The 22,512-nt window shown below is 43.2% G+C and overlaps 2 protein-coding genes across 2 annotated transcripts in view; one reads left to right on the forward strand and one right to left on the reverse strand.

Moving 5' to 3' along the window:
* The window catches only part of LOC111955132 (exostosin-1b), a 98,165-nt gene extending 79,729 nt beyond the window's left edge, over positions 1–18,436 (forward strand). The window contains exons 8-11 of the mRNA XM_023975230.2: positions 2,855–2,944; positions 6,822–6,982; positions 9,376–9,547; positions 11,905–18,436. Coding sequence (XP_023830998.1) covers positions 2,855–2,944; positions 6,822–6,982; positions 9,376–9,547; positions 11,905–12,090 — 609 coding nt within the window. The 3' untranslated portion in view covers positions 12,091–18,436. The remainder of the gene's footprint in view (positions 1–2,854; positions 2,945–6,821; positions 6,983–9,375; positions 9,548–11,904) is intronic.
* aard (alanine and arginine rich domain containing protein) overlaps positions 1–22,512 on the reverse strand; it is a 348,357-nt gene that overhangs the window by 220,394 nt on the left and 105,451 nt on the right. The gene's annotated exons all lie outside the window — the stretch shown is intronic.

A 22,512-nucleotide genomic window follows, 5' to 3' on the forward strand; every position in this document is an offset into this window, starting at 1 on the left:
GCATGAAAAGCAGATGTCATAAGCTGACAGCTGACTTTGCAATTCCAAGCCATAAACCATTGTTTAGGTAAAGTAGGTTGTCGAGGAAATGACCTCTAAAAATCTGTTCGGAGATTAGCTTGACATCGCTTTGTAGTCTGTCAGTGTTCCGTAGGGGGTTCTACTAAAGTGTCTTGGTCTCTCTACGCCCTCATCGCGAGAGGTCAAAAGTTGACACCGGAAGTGTGATCTGAGTCCGTAGTTTGAGAGGCTGAAGTGGGGTGTTAGTAAGGCTCACTATAACACCTAAACTTTTGTTGAGCTGTCAATCAAATTGACTGGTTTCTCTCACTCATCAGTCCCAACGGAGCGGGTGGGGGTTTGGTTTCTCTCCACATCTCTGGTTTTCTTACGCTGTCAATCACAGGGGGAGCGTTGTCTTTGGCTGTGGGTCGGCGACAACGGCCGGAGTTGAGTACCACCCAGGTCTGTGGTTTGTTACGCTTGCGGCTGGCTCGTTGTTTACTGTGGCGGTCCCAGCCAAACGTGGCAAGCCTCTCTGAGCCACCAGCCCAGTAGTGGGTAGTATGAGTACAGAAGGAGAGGAGCTATTCCTGGCATCTCTGGGCTGGCATGGTGGCCATGCGCCCACTGCTTTACGACTCTTCAATTTAAGGCCCAGCGAGCCACCAAGCAGTGTTGTGGTTTACACAACACATTTTGTTGGCCCTTTCTCTCACTCTGTCTCTCTCTGTCTTTGTGTGTCTCTCTCTTGCAGTCACTGTTTTTCTCTTTCCAACTTTCCAACCCTCTTTCTCTCTCTTCCCATCTCCCTCTCCTCTCTTCCTCTCCCTCTTTCTCTCCTTCGCCCTCTATCTCCTTCCCTCTCTCTTGCTCTCTGAGGAGTGTCGGAGGCTGATTCTTCCCTCTAAGAGCTTACATTCCTAGTGCGTACGAGCCCTCCCAGGCGAACGTGTCACACTTCTAACGTTACAAACCATCTGTGATGGGAACACAAGTCTCATCCTCAATCCCCCCCCCCTCTCTCTTTCACTCTCTTTACTCTCTTTTTCCACCACGTCAGTGGAAATGCAAAGAACGGAACGAAGGGGAAGGATTGTTTTTTTGGGGRGGGGGGGSCTGTCTCAGCGACTAAAACGTGGCTTGGAATTGTAGACATTTTGAGTCAGTTGTGTTATCAAGTCGTACTTCTCTGCCACATACAGTTCCACAGCACACAGCGATCTGATGAGTCATTTGGCTTAGGATGCCAAGATGTGTTCCGTTTAGGGCACTTTGTGGCAGCGGCCGGTGGGTATGACGTGTTAAGAGGCCACCTGTGTATTTCTGACACATCAGYCTCTCTTCTCTAGCCTCTCTACCCAACGCTTTATGCATTATACACACACTCCCAACACACACAATACTATGCTTTATATAAATGGCAACTTTTCGAAAGAACAGGGATTCTTGGAATGACCCGACCGTCAGGGCTGAGTCTTTCTCCAGAGAAAAGGTTACGAGGAAGTGGGTGGCTGTTACACAAAGTGTTTGAAAGGGGGGGTAGTGTGTGCGTGAAGCGCGCGTGTGTAGCGTGTGCGGTTCTCTGGCTGAAAGTGAGGCTGTGTGTATGTGTGGGAGGTATTTGATTTCTAGTGAATACACAGTACCAGTCAAAAGTTTGGACACCTACTCATTCAAGGGTTTTTCTTTATTTTGACTATTTTCTACATTGTAGAATAATAGTGACGTCAAAACTAAGAAATAACACGTATGGAATCCTGTAGTAACCAAAAAATGGTTAAACAAATCAAGATTATATTTGAGGTTCTTAAAAGTAGCCACCCTTTGCCTTGATGACAGCTTTGCACACTCTTGGCATTCTCTCAACCAGCTTCATGAGGTAGTCACCTGGAATGCATTTCAAATAAACAGGTGTGCCTTGTTAAAAGTTAATTTGTGGAATTTCTTTCCTTAATGCGTTCGAGCCAATCAGTTGTGTTGTGACAAGGTAGTGGTGGTATTTGGTGAAAGACCAAGTCCATATTATGACAAGAACAGCTCAAATAAGCAAAAAGAAATAACAGTCCATCATTACTTTAAGACACGAAGGTCAGTCAATGTGGAACATTTCTTCAAGTGCAGTCRCAAAAACCATCAAGCGTGATGATGAAACTGGCTCTCATGAGGACCGCCACAGAAAGGAAGACCCAGAGTTACCTCTGCTGCAGAGGATATGTTCATTTGAGTTACCAGCCTCAGAAATTGCAGCCCAAATAAATGCTTCAGAGTTCAAGTAACAGACACATCTCAACATCAACTGTTCAGAGGAGACTGCGTCAATCAGGCATTCATGGTTGAATTACTGCAAAGAAACCACTACTAAAGGACACCAATATATAAGAAGAGGCTTGATTGGGCCAAGAAACACGAGCAATGGACATTAGACCGGTGGAAATCTATCCTTTGGTATAATGACTCTTAGATCTTTGCGTCCAACCGCTGAGTAGGTGAACGGATGATCTCCACATGTGTGGTTCCCACCATGAAGCATGGAGGAGGAGGTKTGATTGTGTGGGGGTGCTTTGCTGGTGACACTGTCTGTGATTTAGATTTCAAGGTACACTTAACCAGCATGGCTACCACAGTTGTATTTGCATCCCACCCTTGCACCGGGCTGTTATAATGTATAATAATATATGCCATGTAGCAGATGCTTTTATTCGAAGCGACTTAGTCACGCGTGCATACATTTTCCATACGGGTGGTTCCGGGAATCAAACCCTCTGTTCTGGTGTTGCAACCGCCATGCTCTACCAGCTGAACTACTGAGGACAGTGTGCTGACCCTGTGTGCTCTCTGTCTCCCTTTGCAGGTGATGAGCAGTCGCTTCCTGCCCTACGAGACCATTGTCACCGACGCTGTGCTCAGTCTGGATGAGGATACGGTGCTCTCGACCACAGAGGTTAGTGTTCCTCCACACAACACTAAGGATACCGCCTACTACTATGTTGGAATGGGGGAGCTGCTTTCTTTCTAGAGCGCTGGTACTCTCCCCTGCTTTTCTACCCTTGAACTCTTTGCTTTTCTAAACTCACCTCACTCCACCTCGTGCTGTTTTTTTTTCTCTCCACTCTCCCCCCCAGTCTATCCCCCTTTCCCCCTTCTCTCTCTTCAAATCGAGCTTTATTTGTCACATGCGCCGAATACAACAGCCCTTAACCAACAGGGAGATTCAAGAAAGAGTTGAGAAAATATTTACCTACTAAAGTAAAAAATAATTKWAAAAAAAGTTTAAAATAATAATAACGACGCTATATACAGGGGGTACCGGTACCGAGTCAATGTGCGGAACTACAGGTTAGTCGAGGTAATTTGTACATGTAGGTAGGGGTGAAGTGACTATGCATAGACAATAAACAGCGAGTAGCAGCAGTGTAAAAAATGAGGGGTGTCAATGTAAATAGTCCAGGTGGCCATTTTGATTCATTGTTCAGCAGTCTTATGGCTTGGGGGTAGAAGCTGTTAAGGAGCCTTTTGGACTCTTTACTTGGTGCTCCGGGTACCGCTTGCCGTGCGGTAGCAGAGAGAGCAGTCTATGACTTGGGTGACTGGAGTCTTTGACAATTGTTTGGGCTTTCATCTGACACGCCTAGTATAGAGGTCCTGGATAGCAGGAAGCTTGGCCTCAGGGATGTACTAGGTCATACGCACTACCCTCTGTAGCGCCTTATGGTCAGACGCCGAGCAGTTGCCATACCAGGCGGTGATGCAACCGGTCAGGATGCTCTCGATKGTGCAGCTGTAGGTGTTGTCGTGCCCTCTTCACGACTGTCTTGGTGTGTTTGGACCATGATAGTTTGTTGGTGATGTGGACACCAAGGAACTTGAAACTCTCGACCCGCTCCTCTACAGCCCTGTCGATGTTAATGGRGGCCTGTTCGGCCCACCTTTTTCCTGTAGTCCATGATCAGCTCCTTTGTCTTGCTCACATTCAGGGAGAGGTTGTTTCCCTGGCACCACACTGCACTGCCATGTCTCTGACCTGCTCCCTATAGGCTGTCTCATCGTTGTCAGTGATCAGGCCTACCGCTGTTGTGTCGTCAGCAAACTCCCTCTTTCCCTGCCGGTCTCTGTATCTTTGCCCTACATCTCTCGCTCCATCTCTCAACYCTCTTTCTCTTTGCCTCCCTCTCAGTGTAGTGGCCATCCAGACTGGCCTCAGCTCAGCTCTGTTTTGTTCTGCTGATAGGGATAATGACGTCACCATTGGCGTGACTCCAGGGCCCTCAGTGCTTTGTGTGGTGCTGTGTCAGCACTATACCATTGGTCCTTGTGCTATTTTTTGGGGTGCGGGAGTGCAACACAAAAAATATGTAAATGACATAATTTCCTCCAAGTTTGTACCGACAGATGTAGCCAATTGAATAGCCTATCATTTATAGAATGTGCATAAAATGCATCCTCCAATTGCAAAGTCTGYCTATGACCACATGTAACCGATGTGAAATGGCTAGCTAGTTAGTGGTGTGGTGCGCTAATAGCGTTTCAATCGGCGACGTCACTCGCTCTGAGACCTTGAAGTAGTTGTTCCCCTTGCTCTGCAAAGGCCTTGGCTTTTGTGGCGCGATGGGTAACGATGCTTCGAGGKTGGCTGTTGTTGTGTGCAGAGGGTCCCTGGTTCGAGCCCAGGTAGGGGCGAGGAGAGGGACGGAAGCTATACTGTTGACACATTGTCTAAAGCACATTTTCAATTTTTAATCCCTTCAAACACCAAGTTACGCATAGCAGGCTACCTAATTTCAAAATAGGCAATGATATTTCTTCATGTTTTTTTTTTTTACAGGTGAAAGGTCCAAACTTCATCTCCATGCCAATCATTTGATTCATCTTAATCAGTTTCACGAATTACTGTTTTGTGAGTGAATTAGAGCAGATGGTGTTAACAAATTACTAGCCTTTCTTGTATTCTGTTTCAACCAAAGCATAAATCCTGCCCTCTGAGTTTTGTTGCTTGATAAAACAAATAGACCATACTGCTTCAGCTAACCATCCTAACATATAATTAGAGATGAGGAGGTGTTTGTGGTGTAACAGCAACGTTATAGTCCTACGATGCTATGGTATTATATTAGGTTCTGTTATGTAACACGCACAATYATCATTATGTGATCTTGTAAGACATTGATACCAGCTTGGATCCCACTTTACTAAACGAGCGCCATTGTGAGACATGATCATTTTCTATTTGTAACAATAATAAGTGTTCAGTATTACTGTTAGGCGTAGAAAACGGATCTTGGTGAGACATTTTAAGTGGCGCTGAAAGGACAGCSMCAGGATCGCGCAATGATGTTAAGTGGTGCTGAAGGCTAGCTCTGCCATTCGGCCAGTTCAGGAACAAACAACAATCATACAACTACGCAGTATAGCTATTTGTAGGCTATAGCCGAATGTAAATACAAATTCATTTAGCCTCTAATATCATTGCACTGTTTGCGAGGACTGCTTTATTGCGAGTAGGCATTTCATTGTTTTGTGTAGCTTCCACGCAACAAAGAGGGAGCACCACTGCTCCGCGCTCCGACAGCACTACACGCCTGACAGGGACCATGGCTGGCTGGCCCTATGAGAGTACAGAGGGAATGAAAGTATAGAGTGCTCCAAGCCTCCCATCTCTCACTGCTTCGCTCCGTGTCACTTTTGTCCCACATGCAACTTTCTCTTTCTCCCGCTGTTATATACTGTAGTACGTAGCGATGATCTCCCCTTCTCTCTCTCATTTTATCTCTAGCAGTTTCTCTATTGCGCTCTTTCTCTATCCATCTATCCCTCCCACTCCTTACGCTTTTCTCAACTTCTTGCTCTCCCCATCTTTCTCCACATCGCTCTCTGTCTAATTGCCATCTCTGATCACGTTGTGATCCCCTGCATATTGAGGACAACTCACCATTGTGGCTTTTTAAATGGACGTGCTGTTTAATTTCTCCTTCCTGGGGTGGCTTTTCTCTTCATTCCTCGAGCACAGAGTTTGGCATAACACCATGAGAACACAGATGTTGCCGAGACGAGGTTTTGAGTGGGAGCCCATAAAGGCTGTTTTTGTGGCGACCATGTGGTTGCGTTATTACACACTCTTAATTTAGTCTCTGGTGGAGGCACTCTATTCGTCCAAAATGGCACCCTATTCCTTATATAGAGAACTACTTTTGACGACAAAAGTAGTGCACTATATTGGGAGTAGGGTGTCATTTGGGACGTARTCTCTGTTTTTCTGGCAGCTGCTGRAACCAGCCAGACTCCGTCTGATGTTTTCTCTAATTATTTGTTTAAATGCTTTGATCAACCAGCGAGAGGTCAGCCAACTGCAGAGGGCTTTTGAAAACACTTTTTTGTAATGTCTGTGTGTTACGAGTTGTAATTGTGTGTGCGGCACTCGAGAGAGAGGGTGTATCTGTCTATGCCTATGCACATGGAGTGTGTTGAAGGGATATGTCAGGATTTTGGCAATAAGGTGTTTTATCTACTTTCCCAGAGCCCGATGCACTCGTGGATACCATTCACATGTGTCTGCGTGCAGTTTGAAGGATGTTGCTAACTAGCGCAATTGCTAACTAGTGTCAGCGCAATGACTTGAAGTCTATGGTATCTGCTAGCAAGTTATTGCGCTAACGCTAGTTAGCATTGACTCGTGAAACCCCCGCTAACTTCTTTCATACTGAACACAGACATACAAATGGGATCCACAAGTTCATCTGACTCTGGAGAAATAGATAAAGGGTCTCCTTGCCAAAATCCCAAAGTATCCCTTTAATAACCTGACGCTTTGTCTTCCTCCTCAGGTGGACTTTGCCTTCACGGTGTGGCAGAGCTTCCCAGAGAGGTTGGTGGGCTACCCGGCCCGGAGCCACTTCTGGGACAGCAACAAGGAGCGCTGGGGCTACACTTCCAAGTGGACCAACGACTACTCCATGGTGCTGACCGGAGCTGCCATCTACCACAGGTACAGAAAGCTACAGTACAAGCTCTGGGGTGAATGTTCCCTTAGGTACAGATCTAGGATCAGCTTCTCCTCCCCAAATCCTTAGCTGAACCATTAGTAGGGAAATGCTAAACTTACCCAAGATCAGCGTCGAGGGCCAAATTCACCCTAATATACAATACAACACTACCAGCAGTGGTTGACTTGGACTGAAATACAGTGGCTTGCGAGGGAGGGTATTCAACCCCCTTGGCATTTTCCTGTTTTGTTACCTTACAACCTGGAATTCAAATGTATTTTGGGGGGTTTGTATCATTTGATTTACACAACATGCCTACCACTTTGAAGATGCAAAATATTTTGGGGGGTGAAAGAAACAAGAAATAACTTAAGCGTGCATAACTATTCACCCCCCCCAAAGTCAATACTTTGTAGAGCCACCTTTTGCAGCAATTACAGCTGCAAGTCTCTTGGGGTATGTCTCTATAAGCTTGGCACATCTAGCCACTGGGATTTTTGCCCATTCTTCAAGGCAAAACTGCTCCAGYTCCTTCAAGTTGGATGGGTTCCGCTGGTGTGCAGCAATCTTTAAGTCATACCACAGATTCTCAATTGGATTGAGGTCTGGGCTTTGACCTTTCCAAGACATTTAAATGTTTCCCCTTAAACCACTCGAGTGTTGCTTTAGCAGTATGCATAGGGTCATTGTCCTGCTGGAAGGTGAACCTCCGTCCCAGTCTCAAATCTCTGGAAGACAAACAGGTTTCTGTCAAGAATTTCCATGTATTTAGCGCCATCCATCATTCCTTCTATTCTGACCAATTTCCCAGTCCCTGCCGATGAAAAACATCCCCACAGCATGATGCTGCCACCACCTTGCTTCACTKTGAGGGTGSTGTTCTCGGGGTGATGAGAGGTGTTGGGTTTGCGCCAGACATAGCATTTTCCTTGATGACCAAAAAGCTGAATTTTTGTCTAATCTGACCAGAATTCCTTCTTCCATATGTTTGGGGAGTCTCCCACATGCCTTTTGGCGAGCACCAAACGTGTTTGCTTATTTATTTTCTTTAAGCAATGGCTTTTTTTCTGGCCACTCTTCCGTAAAGCCCAGCTCTGTAGAGTGTACAGCTTAAAGTGGTTCCATGGGCAGATACTCTGATCTCTGCTGTGGAGCTTTGCAGCTCCTTCAGGGTGATCTTTGGTCTCTTTGTTGCCTCTCTGATTAATGCCCTCCTTGCCTGGTCCATCAGTTTTGGTGGGCGGCCCTCTCTTGGCAGGTTTTTTGTGATGCAATATTCTTTCCATTTTTTAATAATGGATTTAATGGTGCTCCGTGGGATGTTCAAAGTTTCTGATCTTTTTTTTTATATATCCCAACCCTGATCTGTACTTCTCCACAACTTTGGCCCTGACCTTTTTGGAGAGCTCCTTGGTCTTCATGGTGCCGCTTGCTTGGTGGTCCCCTCGCWTAGTGGTGTTGCAGACTCTGGGGCCTTTCAGAACAGGTGTATATATACTGAGATCATGTGACATTTAGATTGCACACAGGTGGACTTTATTTAACTAATTATGTGACTTCTGAAAGTAATTGGTTGGACCAGATCTTATTTAGGGGCTTCATAGCAAAACGGGTGAATACCACATTTCCRTTTTATTTATTTTTTAGAATTTCTTTAAACAAGGTTTTTTTTCCATTTCACCAATTTGGACTATTTTGTGTATGTCCATTACATGAAATCCAAATAAAAATCTGTTTCAATTACAGGTTGTAATGCAACAAAATAGGAAAAACGCCAAAGGGGGTGAATACTTTTCCAAGGCACTGTAGGTGCCAGTACTTATTTTGGATGCCGGTACTGTTTGTATTTCGGTGCAGGAACTTCACAATACCTTGGAGCTAATATTCTGTAAGGGGTAAAGGAAGTCAAGCGGTAGAGAATTTGAGGTGCCAGTACTCGGGTCCAGTGAGCTCCTGCTCAAGTCAAAGCACTGACTACTAGTGGAGGAAGAAATCGGAGGACGGGCTCATTGTAATGGCTGAAATGGAATGAATGGAAAGGTATGAAACACAATTGAAAGTGACATCGGCCTCTACTGAACACTACTGTAGGAAGTAGCCGGAGGCTACATACGTCAGTCATGTTGAGTGGAGCATGATGGATCCTATCCCAACCCTCATTAGATTGTCTTTTTCATACAGTTGTTCAACAAAGACTCAATTCAGCAGTGTCTATAAAACTGACATTGAACTGCTTGATTAGCGTTGATTAACTCAAAGAAATCGATCCAAACTCGATCTTGAGTACGCCGTCACAGATTTTTCCAAACACTTCCAAATCACCCTCTCGACTCTTCTTCTTCTCCCCCTCCAGATATTACCACTTACTGTTCACTAATGTTTTCTTCCTCCTCAGATATTACCACTTCCTTTACACAAACTTCCTGCCTGCCAGCCTGAAGGGCATGGTGGACCAGCTGGCCAACTGCGAGGACATCCTCATGAACTTCCTGGTGTCAGCCGTCACCAAGCTGCCGCCCATCAAGGTCACCCAGAAGAAGCAGTACAAAGAGACCATGATGGGACAGGTATATATATTATAAACCGGGTAGTTTGGGTACTGGATGCTGATTGGCTGAAACAGCATTTCAGCCGTGTGTAATCAGACAATATACTAACGGGTATGACGCAAAAAATATTGGTTTACGGTTCAATTAATTTTTACTGTTCTAATTACGTTGGTAAACAAAAAGGTAATGGGTTCGCACTCAAAAAGATGTTGCATGAAGCTTACTGCCCTTCGTGCCTTCTCCCATACCCTATAATTCTGTATTTCTTTGTGACTAATATACAGGTAGACCAGAAAAGCCACGTCCCTGATTGGTAGATTAGTGGCAACCCTGATTAGAAGCACCTGCTGCTCATCGGTTGTTCTTCACAAATGCAGTTTTGAATTCAAATAAAGTTGTACCTACACACTGAAAAAGGCTATAAAGCTGAAACGTCTATGTACGCTATCCCTGATGCAGTGAATATTATTTAAAAAATCTAATAAGGAAGTAAGCTTTCTGCGACGTCTTTTTGAGTGCGAACCCATTACACCTTTTTGTTTGTCTGAACTTGTGGGTTACACGCACCAATCAGCATTCAGGGCTAGAACGCACCGTGTTTATAATCTGAATTTGCAGGTTATACGCACCAGACAAGCTTCTGGGAGAGCACGATGGTTGATTACTAATCATGTTGGTAACCAGTTTAAAATAGCAATAAGCCCCAAGGGGGTGTGGTATATGGCCAATATACCACGGCTAAGAGCTGTTCTTAAGCATGACACAATGCGGAGTGCCTGGATATAGCAGTTAGTGCGTATAACCTGCAAATTCAGATTATAAACTGGGTGGGTTCTAGCCCTGAATGCTGATTGGCTGAAAGCCGTGGTACACTATATGACCAAAAGTATGTTGGACACCTGCTCGTCAAACATCTGTTTCCAAAATCATGAGCATTAATACGGAGTTGGTACCCCCCTTTGGTGCTATAACAGTCTCCACTCTTCTGGGAAGGCTTTCCCGTTCTGTGAGCTTGTGTGGCCTACCACTTCGCAGCTGAGCCGTTGTTGCTCCTAGACGTTCCTACTTCACAACAGCACTTACAATTGACCGGGGCAGCTCTAGCAGGGCAGAAATTTGACAAATGACTTGTTTGAAAGGTGGCATCCTATGACAGTGCCTATGAAGTTCATTCTTACATGTTTGAGCTGCTTTAGAAGCAAAAGTCGAATTGAAAACCATGATTGCCGTTTTTTTAATTCAAATTTCATTATAGCAAGCTAGTGCTGATGGTTTGGTTAGTTGAGGTTAAAGGGCACCTCCACCACTTTTCAACCAAATTTGAAAGCACAATACCAGTGTCAACATATGTGGGGAAAAGTTCCACCCGACGACGTCAAAAATGAAAACTTTTTTAAAAACAGTGATTTTCAAACAGTTAGAGATTCGCGGGTGAAGAAAATGCCCTCCATTGGGCTAGAAACCTGTCGCCTGTTTAGAAAAGGGAAAGCAGCACAAGAATATGACCCTTGTTCAAAAATGACTGTTAAAAAAAAAACTCCTGTTCCAGCTTTCTGTGAGTATATACAGTTCCTTCAGGAGGAAATCAGGAGTGAAAATGTGCTTAACAAGTTCCAACTTGCATGGAACTCCCTCTGTGCAATAATAGTGTTTAACATGATTTTTTAATGACTACCTTGTCTCTGTACCCAAAACATACAATTATCCGTAGCAATCACAAAGACTAGTGAGGTTTTCCAATGCCTCGCAAAAAAGGGCACCTATTGGTAGACGTGGAAAACATTTTTTAAAGCAGACATTGAATATCCCTTTGAGCATGGTGAAGTTATTAATTATACTTTGGATGGTGTATCAATACACCCAGTCGCTACAAAGATACAGGTGTCCTTCGTAACTCAAAAGCCAGAAAGAAATCAGATAATTCTGCATCCTATTTTGACAGGTTGCACATCAAAATATCACTCATTCTTTTCTTGAATATGTTAGATGAATTAGCTTTCTTTTTTAATCATAGTTCATCTCAGTTGTCTTACTTGGCACTGGAAAATAATTGTCTAGAGCCCTGCCGCTAATGTAAAGTAACTGTCCATTAAAAAAAGATATATTATTGATATCGAGCAAAATAGTTACATTTATGGAAATATGACTTTTTCTCCATATTGCCCAGCTCTATCACCTCCCCCCAAAATAATGTATAGCTGATTTATTGTTATTGCAAAAAAATGTCAATTTATCACAATATGGATTTTTGTCTATATCACCCAGCTCTAGTCCCCACCATTTTGAGAAACCCTGACATTATTTAGTGTCATGACATGCTGCTGTGATCTAACAATAACTTATCTTCCATTTTTCTCTCTCCTCCCGCCGTGCAGTCGTCGCGGGCCTCGCGCTGGGCCGACCCGGACCACTTCGCCCAGCGGCAGACGTGCATGAACAAGTTCGCCAGCTGGTTTGGCGGCATGCCCCTGGTCCACTCCCAAATGAGGCTGGACCCGGTGCTGTTCAAGGACCAGGTCTCCATCCTGCGCAAGAAATACAGGGACATCGAGAGGCTCTGACAGGATGTGCACACCCTGCCAGAGAGGCCGGGGGAGGCGGTAGCCGAAGGAGGACCACGACAGTGGCAGTAGGACAGTCAGCCACCTGGAGCCCAATCCAAGGCGGCGCTACAGCTCTGTCTTCCACTCAGCACATTGCCAATGACCACAGCAGCGCCAGGAGTTGACGAGCGAAATGGTGTCTGGAGAACTATGCGTATATACAGATCTGTAGTATGTTCACATAAACACACACAGACACTACTGACGAGACTCTTGGATAGAATATTTTTGTTGGTATGAATGCCACGAAGGAGCGAATTACAACAGACTTTTCCTGCGACTCTCTGCACATGTGCAGGATGGTAGAGGAAGGGAGGTGTCCAACATGGAAACCCAACCTCAGATCAGATCCGCCCCCGGGCTGGTAACCTAGACTCAATGCAACCCTACCTTGACTCCTTCATGACCTCCCTATGTCCGCATCAGGACCCCTGAGACACTCACCCACCAGCTCCTGCTCTGGACCCTGGGAAACCATGTTCCTCCATTTACTTTTCTAACAATACTTCCCAGCCATATGTACACTGGTTTGAAGCCTTGGGGTCTTATCTTCCTAAGAACTGTCCCCTGATTAAATTCAATTCAACATTTGGTAGTAAAGGTCGAGAAAAGTTGAGTCCGCTTTCCCCTTTTTATATGTTTGTTATTCTTTTACTGGAAGGATGGTTTAAAAGCCACCATTTTCAAATGGTGCCACTCGTATTGCCACGAGGGAGTCACAAAACCCACAGAAACACCCACTCTACGCTCATTCTTTGATTTTCTGACTGTTAGATTTCTATTTCTTGTCTGTTTTCTCTGCTTTATCACAGTGATAAGCCAGAAGCATGTCACATTTTAAATGTACCCTTTTTCCTTCGAAACTCTCAAAAGCAGTTTCACTTTTCTTCTCGTCTWTCCCCTCGGAAGCTCAGTGYCAGTGTGTGTGCAGAGGCTGAAAGTAGGCTCATCCCACCACGAGCCCGAGCGGAGCACTTTCCCTCCGTCGGAATGAGCAACATGAACATTTCTGGATGAAATGGAGCAGAACACTGCCTTCGAAACCAAACCCTTTTCACCCATTTATTCCCCCTTTATTGTTTATGAGCAATACCGTGGCAGGAGTGCATGCTAAATTTAGACCCTGCTTCATTTCCACAGGGGTGTTACAGATTTCAGTGACTCGTCTGTTGTGCCATGTCCCCGAAATTCACATTAGGGCTGCCTTTTTAAAATGGCTTATTGCACATCTTTTCCGTAAATCGATATCGAAAGCAGGGGAAGATGCTATCTGGTCGAAATGCCCTCTGTAATATTCGTTGTTCTTCCTAGATTTCCTCATCATAATGATGTTGGTGAAATACAAGCCTCAAAGCCATTCGATAGACATAGCCATCTCTTACACCATTTGTCAGAGGACATATGTTTTGTGTTTTAATTAGAGAAAGACATTTCATTTGAAGTGTTGGGTTTCCCTGGGGAAGCAGCCCTTGATGAAACYGTCTGTCTCTATATTTCCCATCATGTCTGACTCTGCTCTGAATGCAGTGACCCACAACCTTGACCCTTTGGCTCTAGGCGTACAGTGAAAAGACAACCAGCTCCCCCTCACCTAGCCTTGTCATTGTAATGTTCTTCATTACCCTCTTTGTTCATAATTTCTGTTGCTCCTAGTTTTCCTGTGATGCTGTTGTACTCACAATAGACTCATCCCAGCTCAACTACATTTGGCCTGACACATTTTTGTATTGTGGTCGAATAGGAAAAACCTTTATACTTTCTTTTATTGATCATTTTCAAGGAAATAGCTTTGAGATGTGTAAGCTCATGACTTTATAGTGAAATCCTATTGTGAACAGGCTTTAGTCTTTGTACCACACACAGAGCCCTGCTAGTTCACTCGAACAGGTACTTGAATGTCTGAAGACTTGAAGGAGCGTAGTGTGCTCGAGTGGCCTTTTATTGTGAAGGTGACTGAACTTAAAGGGCCAGTTTCCCGGACATGGATTAAACCTAGTCCTAGACCCCAACAAAAATTCTCAATGGAGATGTCCATTGAAAGTGCATTTTTGTTCAGAACTAGGCTTCATCTGGCTCCGAGAAACCGGCCCATAGTGTATCAGCTGTGAGCCAAAGCTCAACTATCCGTTTTTTTTCTACCCCCTTCGTCATATCTGCGTCATTTCTTATTGAGGTCGTTGTAGACTCTTTCACATTGATTTTTTTGTTTTCATCTTCCATATCAGGATACATTCAATGGAGGTCAGTGTCCACTAGGTTGTATACATGGCCAATGAGTTGATATTGTGTCATTGGTGGGCCTGGCCCATCTACTCTTGTCATTTTCACAATGTCATATGTGATATTATCAGCATAACACTTAATACTACAGTACACTTAGATTTAGTACAGTTTCAAAGCTGGTATATTGTCAATATATTGTTGTTTTTTACAAAATGTTTGCATTTCATGTTTATTTTCTTTCTGGCAATGTACTCAGGAGGAGTTTGGAATGAACTTGTATGACTTGATATTGGCCAAGAGAGATTTACGTTGTATTTTGATGTTGACTTACAGCAAGCCTTGGATCTCTTGGCACTAGACATGCATCTCAATGATTATGAAAAAYGTTGGCCTGCATCTGGTCCCCTTTTTGAAGTTCAGTAAAACCATCTTTGTATCAAGCCTTTTTCTATCTAGAATTGTCTGAACGAACTTGTTATATCTCAAGAGCGAAAGTCCCCAGCCTTGCACATTGACTTCACGGGCGAAACCAGAGACATTAACATTTCTGTACATAAACATGTATATTTATTTTCATATGTGAGAAAAAACAGACTGTGTATAGTATGAAATGACAGGGGAAAATAACAGGATTTCTTGGCTGAAGGAATAGTTGATGAGCAAAAAAAAAAAATCTGATTTTGTGAGATATACATTTCATTAACCCTTGTGCTTTGCTGGGGGGGGGAAATAAGTCCATTGTGGTATGGGTCAGATTGACCCGCACAGTGTAAACACACTCGACAGTCAAAGAATCAAGTAAAAACGTTTGTCTTGTCAGACCTTTCATAAAGAAGAAATACCAGAACATTTGATTTCAAAAACTCTACATTGAACTATTTGTTACAAACAAGGATTTTCTGTTTGACCAAGTAGGGATTCAGTTTTAAACAATTCCAGGCATTTAATCCTAGTAAAAATTCCCTGTCTTGGATCACCATTTTATTTTAAGAATGTGAAAGGTCAGAATAATAGTAGAGAGAGTGATTTTTGTTTTTTCAGCTTTTATTTCTTTCATCACATTCCCAGTGGGTCAGAAGTTTACATACACTCAATTAGTATTTGGTAGCATTGCCTTTAAATTAACTTTGGTCAAACATTTCGGATAGCCTTCCACAAGCTTCCCACAATAAGTTGGGTGAGTTTTGGCCCATTCCTCCTGACAGAGCTGGTGTACCTGAGTCGGGTTTATAGGCCTCCTTGCTCGCACACGCTTTTTCAGTTCTGCCCACAAATTTTCTATGGGATTGAGGTCTGGGCTTTGTGATGGTCACTCCAATACCTTGACTTTGTTGTCCTTAAGCCATTTTGCCACAACTTTGGAAGTATGCTGGGGGTCATTGTCCATTTGGAAGACCCATTTGCGACCAAGCTTTAACTTCCTGACTGATGTCGCTTCAATATATCCACATAATTTTCTCTCCTCATGATGCCATCTATTTTGTGAAGTGCACCAGTCCCTCCTGCAGAAAAGCACCCCCACAACATGATGCTGCCACCCCGTGCTTCACGGTTGGGATGGTGTTCTTCGGGTTGCAAGCATCCCCCTTTTTCCTCCAAACATAACGATGGTCATTATGGCCAAACAGTTCTATTTTTGTTTCATCAGACCGGAGGACATTTCTCCAAAAAGTACAGTCTTTGTCCCCATGTACAGTTGCAAGTCTGGCTTTTTTATGGCGGTTTTGGAGCAGTGGCTTCTTCCTTCCTGAGCGGCCTTTCAGGTTAGGTCGATATAGGACTCGTTTTACTGTGGATATAAATACTTTTGTACCGGTTTCCTCCAGCATCTTCACAAGGTCCTTTGCTGYTGTTCTGGGATTGATTTGCACTTCTCGCACCAAAGTACGTTAATCTCTATGAGACAGAACACGTCTCCTTCCTGAGCGGTATGGCAGCTGTGTTGTCACATGGTGTTTATACTTGCATACTATTGTTTGTACAGATGAACGTGGTACCTTCAGGCGTTTGGAAATTGCTCCCAAGGATGAACCAGATTTGTGGAGGTCTACAATTTTTTTTTTGAGGTCTTGGCTGATTTTTTTTGATTATCCCATGATGTCAAGCAAAGAGGCACTGGGTTTGATGGTAGGCCTTGAAATACATCCACAGGTACACCTCAAATTATGTCAATTAGCCTATCAGAAGCTTCTAAAGCCATGACATCATTTTATGTAATTTTCCATGCTGTTTAAAGGCACAGTCAACTTAGTGTATCTAAACTTCTGACCCTCTGGAATTGTGATAGAGTGAAATAATCTGTAAACAATTGTTGKAAAAATTACTTGTGTCATGCACAAAGTAGATGTCCTAACCGACTTGCCAAAACTATAGTTTGTTAACAAGAAATTTGTGGAGTGGTTGGAAAAACGAGTTTTAATGACTCCAACCGAAGTGTATGTAAACTTCCGACTTCAACTGGATTTATTGCATTCTACACAAATGGTGCTGGTTGTACTGTCTTTGCGAGGGGGGGGGGGGGGCAGAGCAAAACGTGTAGGCCCTGGAACAATTTTGAGCTGACAGTCTACCTTGACTTCACTGTGGTGACCATTCTATATGACCATCTTTAGATGTACATGTCCTCTCTTCTCTGGATGATGGTTGTCGCATGCTCTCTCTCTCTCATCTGATGGAGATGGTATGGCAGACTCCACTTCCTGAATCCTCTTCATCAGAGAAATATTCACAATCTGGGTCAACAGTCCTGTCTCTGAAACCTCTTCTTCTATTTCACTGTGATGAGGCTTCAATGACTAAACATCTTTCGGAGCTCATTGTTGACTGTCCGTGTCTGAGATCTGCTGCTCTCGCACYGAGAAGGAGAAGCTTGGGAAACTCCTTTCCGCCCAAACATAATTATAAAAGTGCAACCAGAACACATCGAAGACACCTTGTTTATTTTGGACCTCTGCAAATATCTATACACATGAAAGCCTCTGGGTCAAAATGACCCACAACAGCATGTTTGGATACAAAATCTACAGACATTCCACATGTTGAAGTTAGGTTCATGACCCTAAATGAGGAAAAGTCATTTTCATGGAGAAAGAGGTTAACTAGTATTTTAGACCACTCAAACCTGGAAATGGGTCAAATTGACCTACAACAAAATAGGAGGGTTAATTGTTTTCACATTGTTGCCAATATATATTATTTAGTTTCCATGGAATAAAACCATCCCTTTTTGCTTTTAAAATCTTCATATATAGAGCAACTGCAACCATTATAGAAATAAATCTGTGTTACCATGTCAGTTAATTCATAATCACCATGGAGACAAGATGATACCAATCTAGAATTGGATTTGCTGTGAGCATTTCAATGGCAGCTGGGTCTCTTGAACAGATCGAGGGTTTTCGTTTGTTGCTAGAGTGTATTTTAGATTCACCATGTKTTTTTGTCACTGTCCACATCTGCAAACTCATTGATAGTTTTGGGGAAACTCTGGCAATTCTCTTACTGTCATATCTGGTACAAATATAACTCAACTCAAAACAGTAATGTTTTAAAACAATTCATTTAAACATGTCCTTCCATAAAACCATAGGATACCAGACATTCTATGGTTTATCAATGCATGGCATCTGTATCAGTGTGGTTGGATGTGCAGCATGGTTCTGTCTGTGATTGTGCCTTTTTTTTTTTTCAATCAAATTTTTGTTTTTCAGCTCATGGTAAACAAACTGCCATTTTAACCGTCAGAAGAGGAGCGCCATACAGGGCTCTCGTTCACCTTGACGTACACTGGAGATTTAGCACCGCTTTCATTCATTCTTGACCGCTCTTCTGTCGGCTATTAAACTCTGGTGATGGCCGACRACGCACCTGCATGACCACTTCTATGGAATTATTTATCAGTACTTGACTGTATCAGACAGACAAGATTTTTTTTTTTTTACGATGTAATTTGCTCCCAGCTGTCCTGATGCCTTCCTCCTGCCTACCTTGTAATTAACAAATGACTTTTATAGAGGTAAATGAAATAGAAACATGCCAATTTTTGTAAGAATGATTTATAATAAAAAAACATTTGATCATTGATGCGTGACTGTTTATTKCTGTGAGGCAATGTCTAGCCTACTGTTGAGCATAGTAATGTCGAGTTACATTACAGAATAGACTAGGCACTTTTTTTTGGTTTAAAACCCCTGTAGGTCTATGCCCTTGGATTGCAATATCTACTAAGCTAACATGGAATTGTTTTAAGATTGTCATATCATTTAGAAATTTGATTTAGAATTTTATGACCCCTGTAGGTATAAAAAAAACTAGCCCTCACCCTCCGATCCAACAGGTCTCAGATGTGCTCAATGGGATTGAGATCCGGGCTCTTCGCTGGCCATGGCAGAACACTGACAGTCCTGTCTTGCAGGAAATCACGCACAGAACGAGCAGTATGGCTGGTGGCTTTGTCATGCTGGAGGGTCATGTCAGGATGAGCCTGCAGGAAGGGTACCACATGAGGGAGGAGGATGTCTTCCCTGTAACGCACAGCGTTGAGATTGCTTGCAATGACAACGAGCACAGTCCGRTGATGCTGTGACACACCGCCCCAGACCATGACGGACCCTCCAAATCGATCCCGCTCCAGAGTACAGGCCTTGGTGTAACGCTCATTCCTTYGATGATAAACGCGAATCCGACCATCACCCCTGGTGAGACAAAACTGCGACTCTTCAGTGAAGAGCACTTTTTGCCAGTCCCGTCTGGTCCAAAGACGGTGGGTTTGTGCCCATAGGCACATTTGTTGCCGGTGATATCTGGTGAGGACCTGCCTTACAACAGGCCTACAAGCCCCCAGTCCAGCCTCTCTCAGCCTATTACATTGTCTGAGCACTGATGGGGGGATTGTGCGATCCTGGTGTAACTCGGGGCAGTCGTTGTTGCCATCCTGTACCTGTACCGCAGGTGTGATGTTTGGATGTATCGATCCTGTGCAGGTGTTGTTACACACGGTCTACCACTGCGAGGACGATCAGCTGTCCGTCCTGTCTCCCTGTAGCGCTGTCTTAGGCGTCTCACAGTACGGACATTGCAATTTATTGCCCTGGCCTCATCTGCAGTCCTCATGCCTCCTAGCGGCATGCAAGGCACGTTCACGCAGGGACCCTGGGCATCTTTCTTTTGGTGTTTCTCAGAGTCAGTAGAAAGGTCTCTTTAGTGTCCTAAGTTTTCATAATTGTGACCTTAATTGCCTACCGTCTGTAAGCTGTTAGTGTCTTAATGACCGTTCCACAGGTGCATGTTCATTAATTGTTTATGGTTCATTGAACAAGCATGGGAAACAGTGTTTAAACCCTTTACAATGAAGATCTGTGAAGTTATTTGGATTTTTACAAATTATCTTTGAAAGACAGGGTCCTGAAAAAGAGAAGTTTCTTTTTTTGATCACGTCACCAGAATAAGATCCTTGATATTTATTGCAAAGGCACATCAAGCTCATCACCTTGCACTTTCACCACCCTGTGAAATTAATTATAATTATTTAATCTGTATCCTACTAAACTGCATGCTTTCCCGGACGAGTCGTAGTGGGAGTACTACACAACATGTCATCGCGTGACTCCAAGTTACTTCGACATGATGGGGGTAATTATATCAATATTTGCGCACAAAGGCATTTCCACTGACATTTCTAGCATACTTTATTTTACTGACACAAAAAGATAACACCTTGTCTAGCGTATTTTGTCGACATTTGGAATGGAATATAACTAACATTGGAATATAACATTTAATAATAACTTAACTCAATTCAGTGTAACATTGATACTATTGCACAATTCTAATTTGTACATAGGTCACAAATAAAGCTATCCCCAGTAAAATTGGAGCACAACTCAGTAGCCCACCTCCTGCACTGCTCACACCTAATCCAGTCCCCACCTGTGACTGAAAAAAGGGGGAGAGATGCCAATTGAAAAGCTCTCTCTTAAAAACGTAGCAAGCTATGTGACATAAAAAGCAGTGTAAAATAGATAAAAGGCTATAAAGTAWCATTAAYTGTAATGCTATCAGTCACTAGTGGAAACATTTATAACTGCAAATAAGTTATGTTATCTTTTTCATGTATTTTACCTCAGACGATCTGGTAGTAAGGTTGCTAGCAAGCACTCCTAGCACCTTATGCTGACTAGCATTTACTGATAGTGAAGTTGCTAGCTAGCGAGTTAGCATAAACTAGTGCTAACTGGGCTAGTCATTGTCTAAATGACAGGTAGAAACACATTCATAACCATAAAGGGGAAACTAGCCCCCAGGGGCCAGCTACCCCCTTTACTAAAAAAATACCTACATTTCTCTCTAAACAAGTGGATTATGTATCTTAAGGCTTTCCTACTTGTGTATCTAAAAAAATATATATAYATAGATTTAACGTTATTGGAATATATCTACAACTTTTTCAAAATGGCCAAAAAATTACAAATTTATCACAATTGTTTTGAAATATCTCCAAAAGTTGTGATGACACAGGACATTTTTTGTTGAGCAAGAGCAGTGACAACCAGGAAAATAATTTGTTGACATCTTGTGGTCTTAATGTGAATTACAGGGGGGTTTACCCCCTTGTACCCAACTTTACTAGCATAAAAACTTTGGCTGGAAACCTGATTTGTGAAAATAAATCATGATCCACTATCCAGCTATTGATTCTTATTGTGTCTTTGCTTCCTTTGCTTTTCTCCCTATTCTGCTTCCCAAATGACACCATATCCCCTACATARTCATAATGCACTGCTTTCGACCGGAGACCCATGCGCTCTGGTCAAAAGTAGTGCACTATATAGGGAACAGTGTGAAATTTGGAATGGAGTTGCATAATATGTCCTCTAACATTTCCCTGAGGACAATAACCTCATAACACAACTTGGATATGACCCCAACCATCTTAATTATTTATCGTAATCTGAAGCTAATATTGATATTAATATGAGACCTGATAGCCTGCGGCCTCCCTTTCTGTTTCTCTACTGTCAGCCACAGTCCATCTTTCCTCCCATAGCCGGCCGTAGCCTCATGCAAAAAAAAAAAACCTTGCTGGCAGAACTTTTTAGGGCCCCCCTCTTGGCAGCGGAGAGAAAAATGTGTGGTTTTGCCATGGGTTTGATAGAAAAGTTTGCAGTTTAAATGCAMATTTCCTACAATTCTACATATTTTGCCATGGCTTATGCCATTTTAAAGACATCTGAGAGAGTGACTAAAAAAATCAATGGGGGCCCGCTGGARGTCCGGGYCCCTGTGCACGTCCCCTGCATACCTGGTTCGTAATTCAGCCATGATTACTACAAGGTTTAGATATCTGGCTAGACTAACTTACCTAGCAACCTAAAACATTTTAGCCAAAATGGGCTTACCGAGTGATTGTAAGAAAACGAAAACGAGTAACAGCCTACCTACCCCACATTCCTGACTGGTAGTTATTTAATGCTCTGGTGTTTTCACATATTTAAAGCTATTCAGTCAAATGTTGAAAGTTAATAGATTAGAAATGTAATTAGTTAAGAATGTTCGGTAAGGTTGGAAAACAAAAGTCGTAATCTTGATTTGAACTGGCAACCTAGCGGATCGCAACATGCATGTAATGCCTCCAACCTACCTTTTTTTTTTTGACTCGCCTGTAAACCACCTACTTTCATCCAACCAATCACATTAGTTCTGCTCAAGGCRGAGCTTCCCTCAGAACATGATTGAGGCCGATGTGATACTGATGATTTGTCGAGACTGATGGTTTGTTTACGTAGCAGGTTAGGATAATAAACGTAGCAGGTTAGGAGAATGAGGGGTTGGATTTAATCTGTATTGCGGGAGATCCGTGTTATAACATTCGCAGTCACGGTAAACGCTGCATATGTCGACCTAATTGGAAATTACCTTTACATTGTAACGCAGATCTTCCACGATACAGATTGAATCCAACCTGAGGTTAAAACGTCTTATGGCTGCAATCCCGCTACCGGGATCGATATGACAACAGCCAGTGATAGTGCAGGGCGCCTAATTCAAACAACAGAAATCTCATAATTAAAATTCCTCAGACATTCATGTGTCTTATATCATTTTAAAGGTAATCTTGTTGTTAATCCCACCAAAGTGTCCGATTTCAAATATGCTTTT

The sequence above is a fragment of the Salvelinus sp. IW2-2015 genome, linkage group LG30 (assembly GCF_002910315.2).
Source record: "Salvelinus sp. IW2-2015 linkage group LG30, ASM291031v2, whole genome shotgun sequence".
Classification (NCBI taxonomy): Eukaryota; Metazoa; Chordata; class Actinopteri; order Salmoniformes; family Salmonidae; genus Salvelinus; species Salvelinus sp. IW2-2015.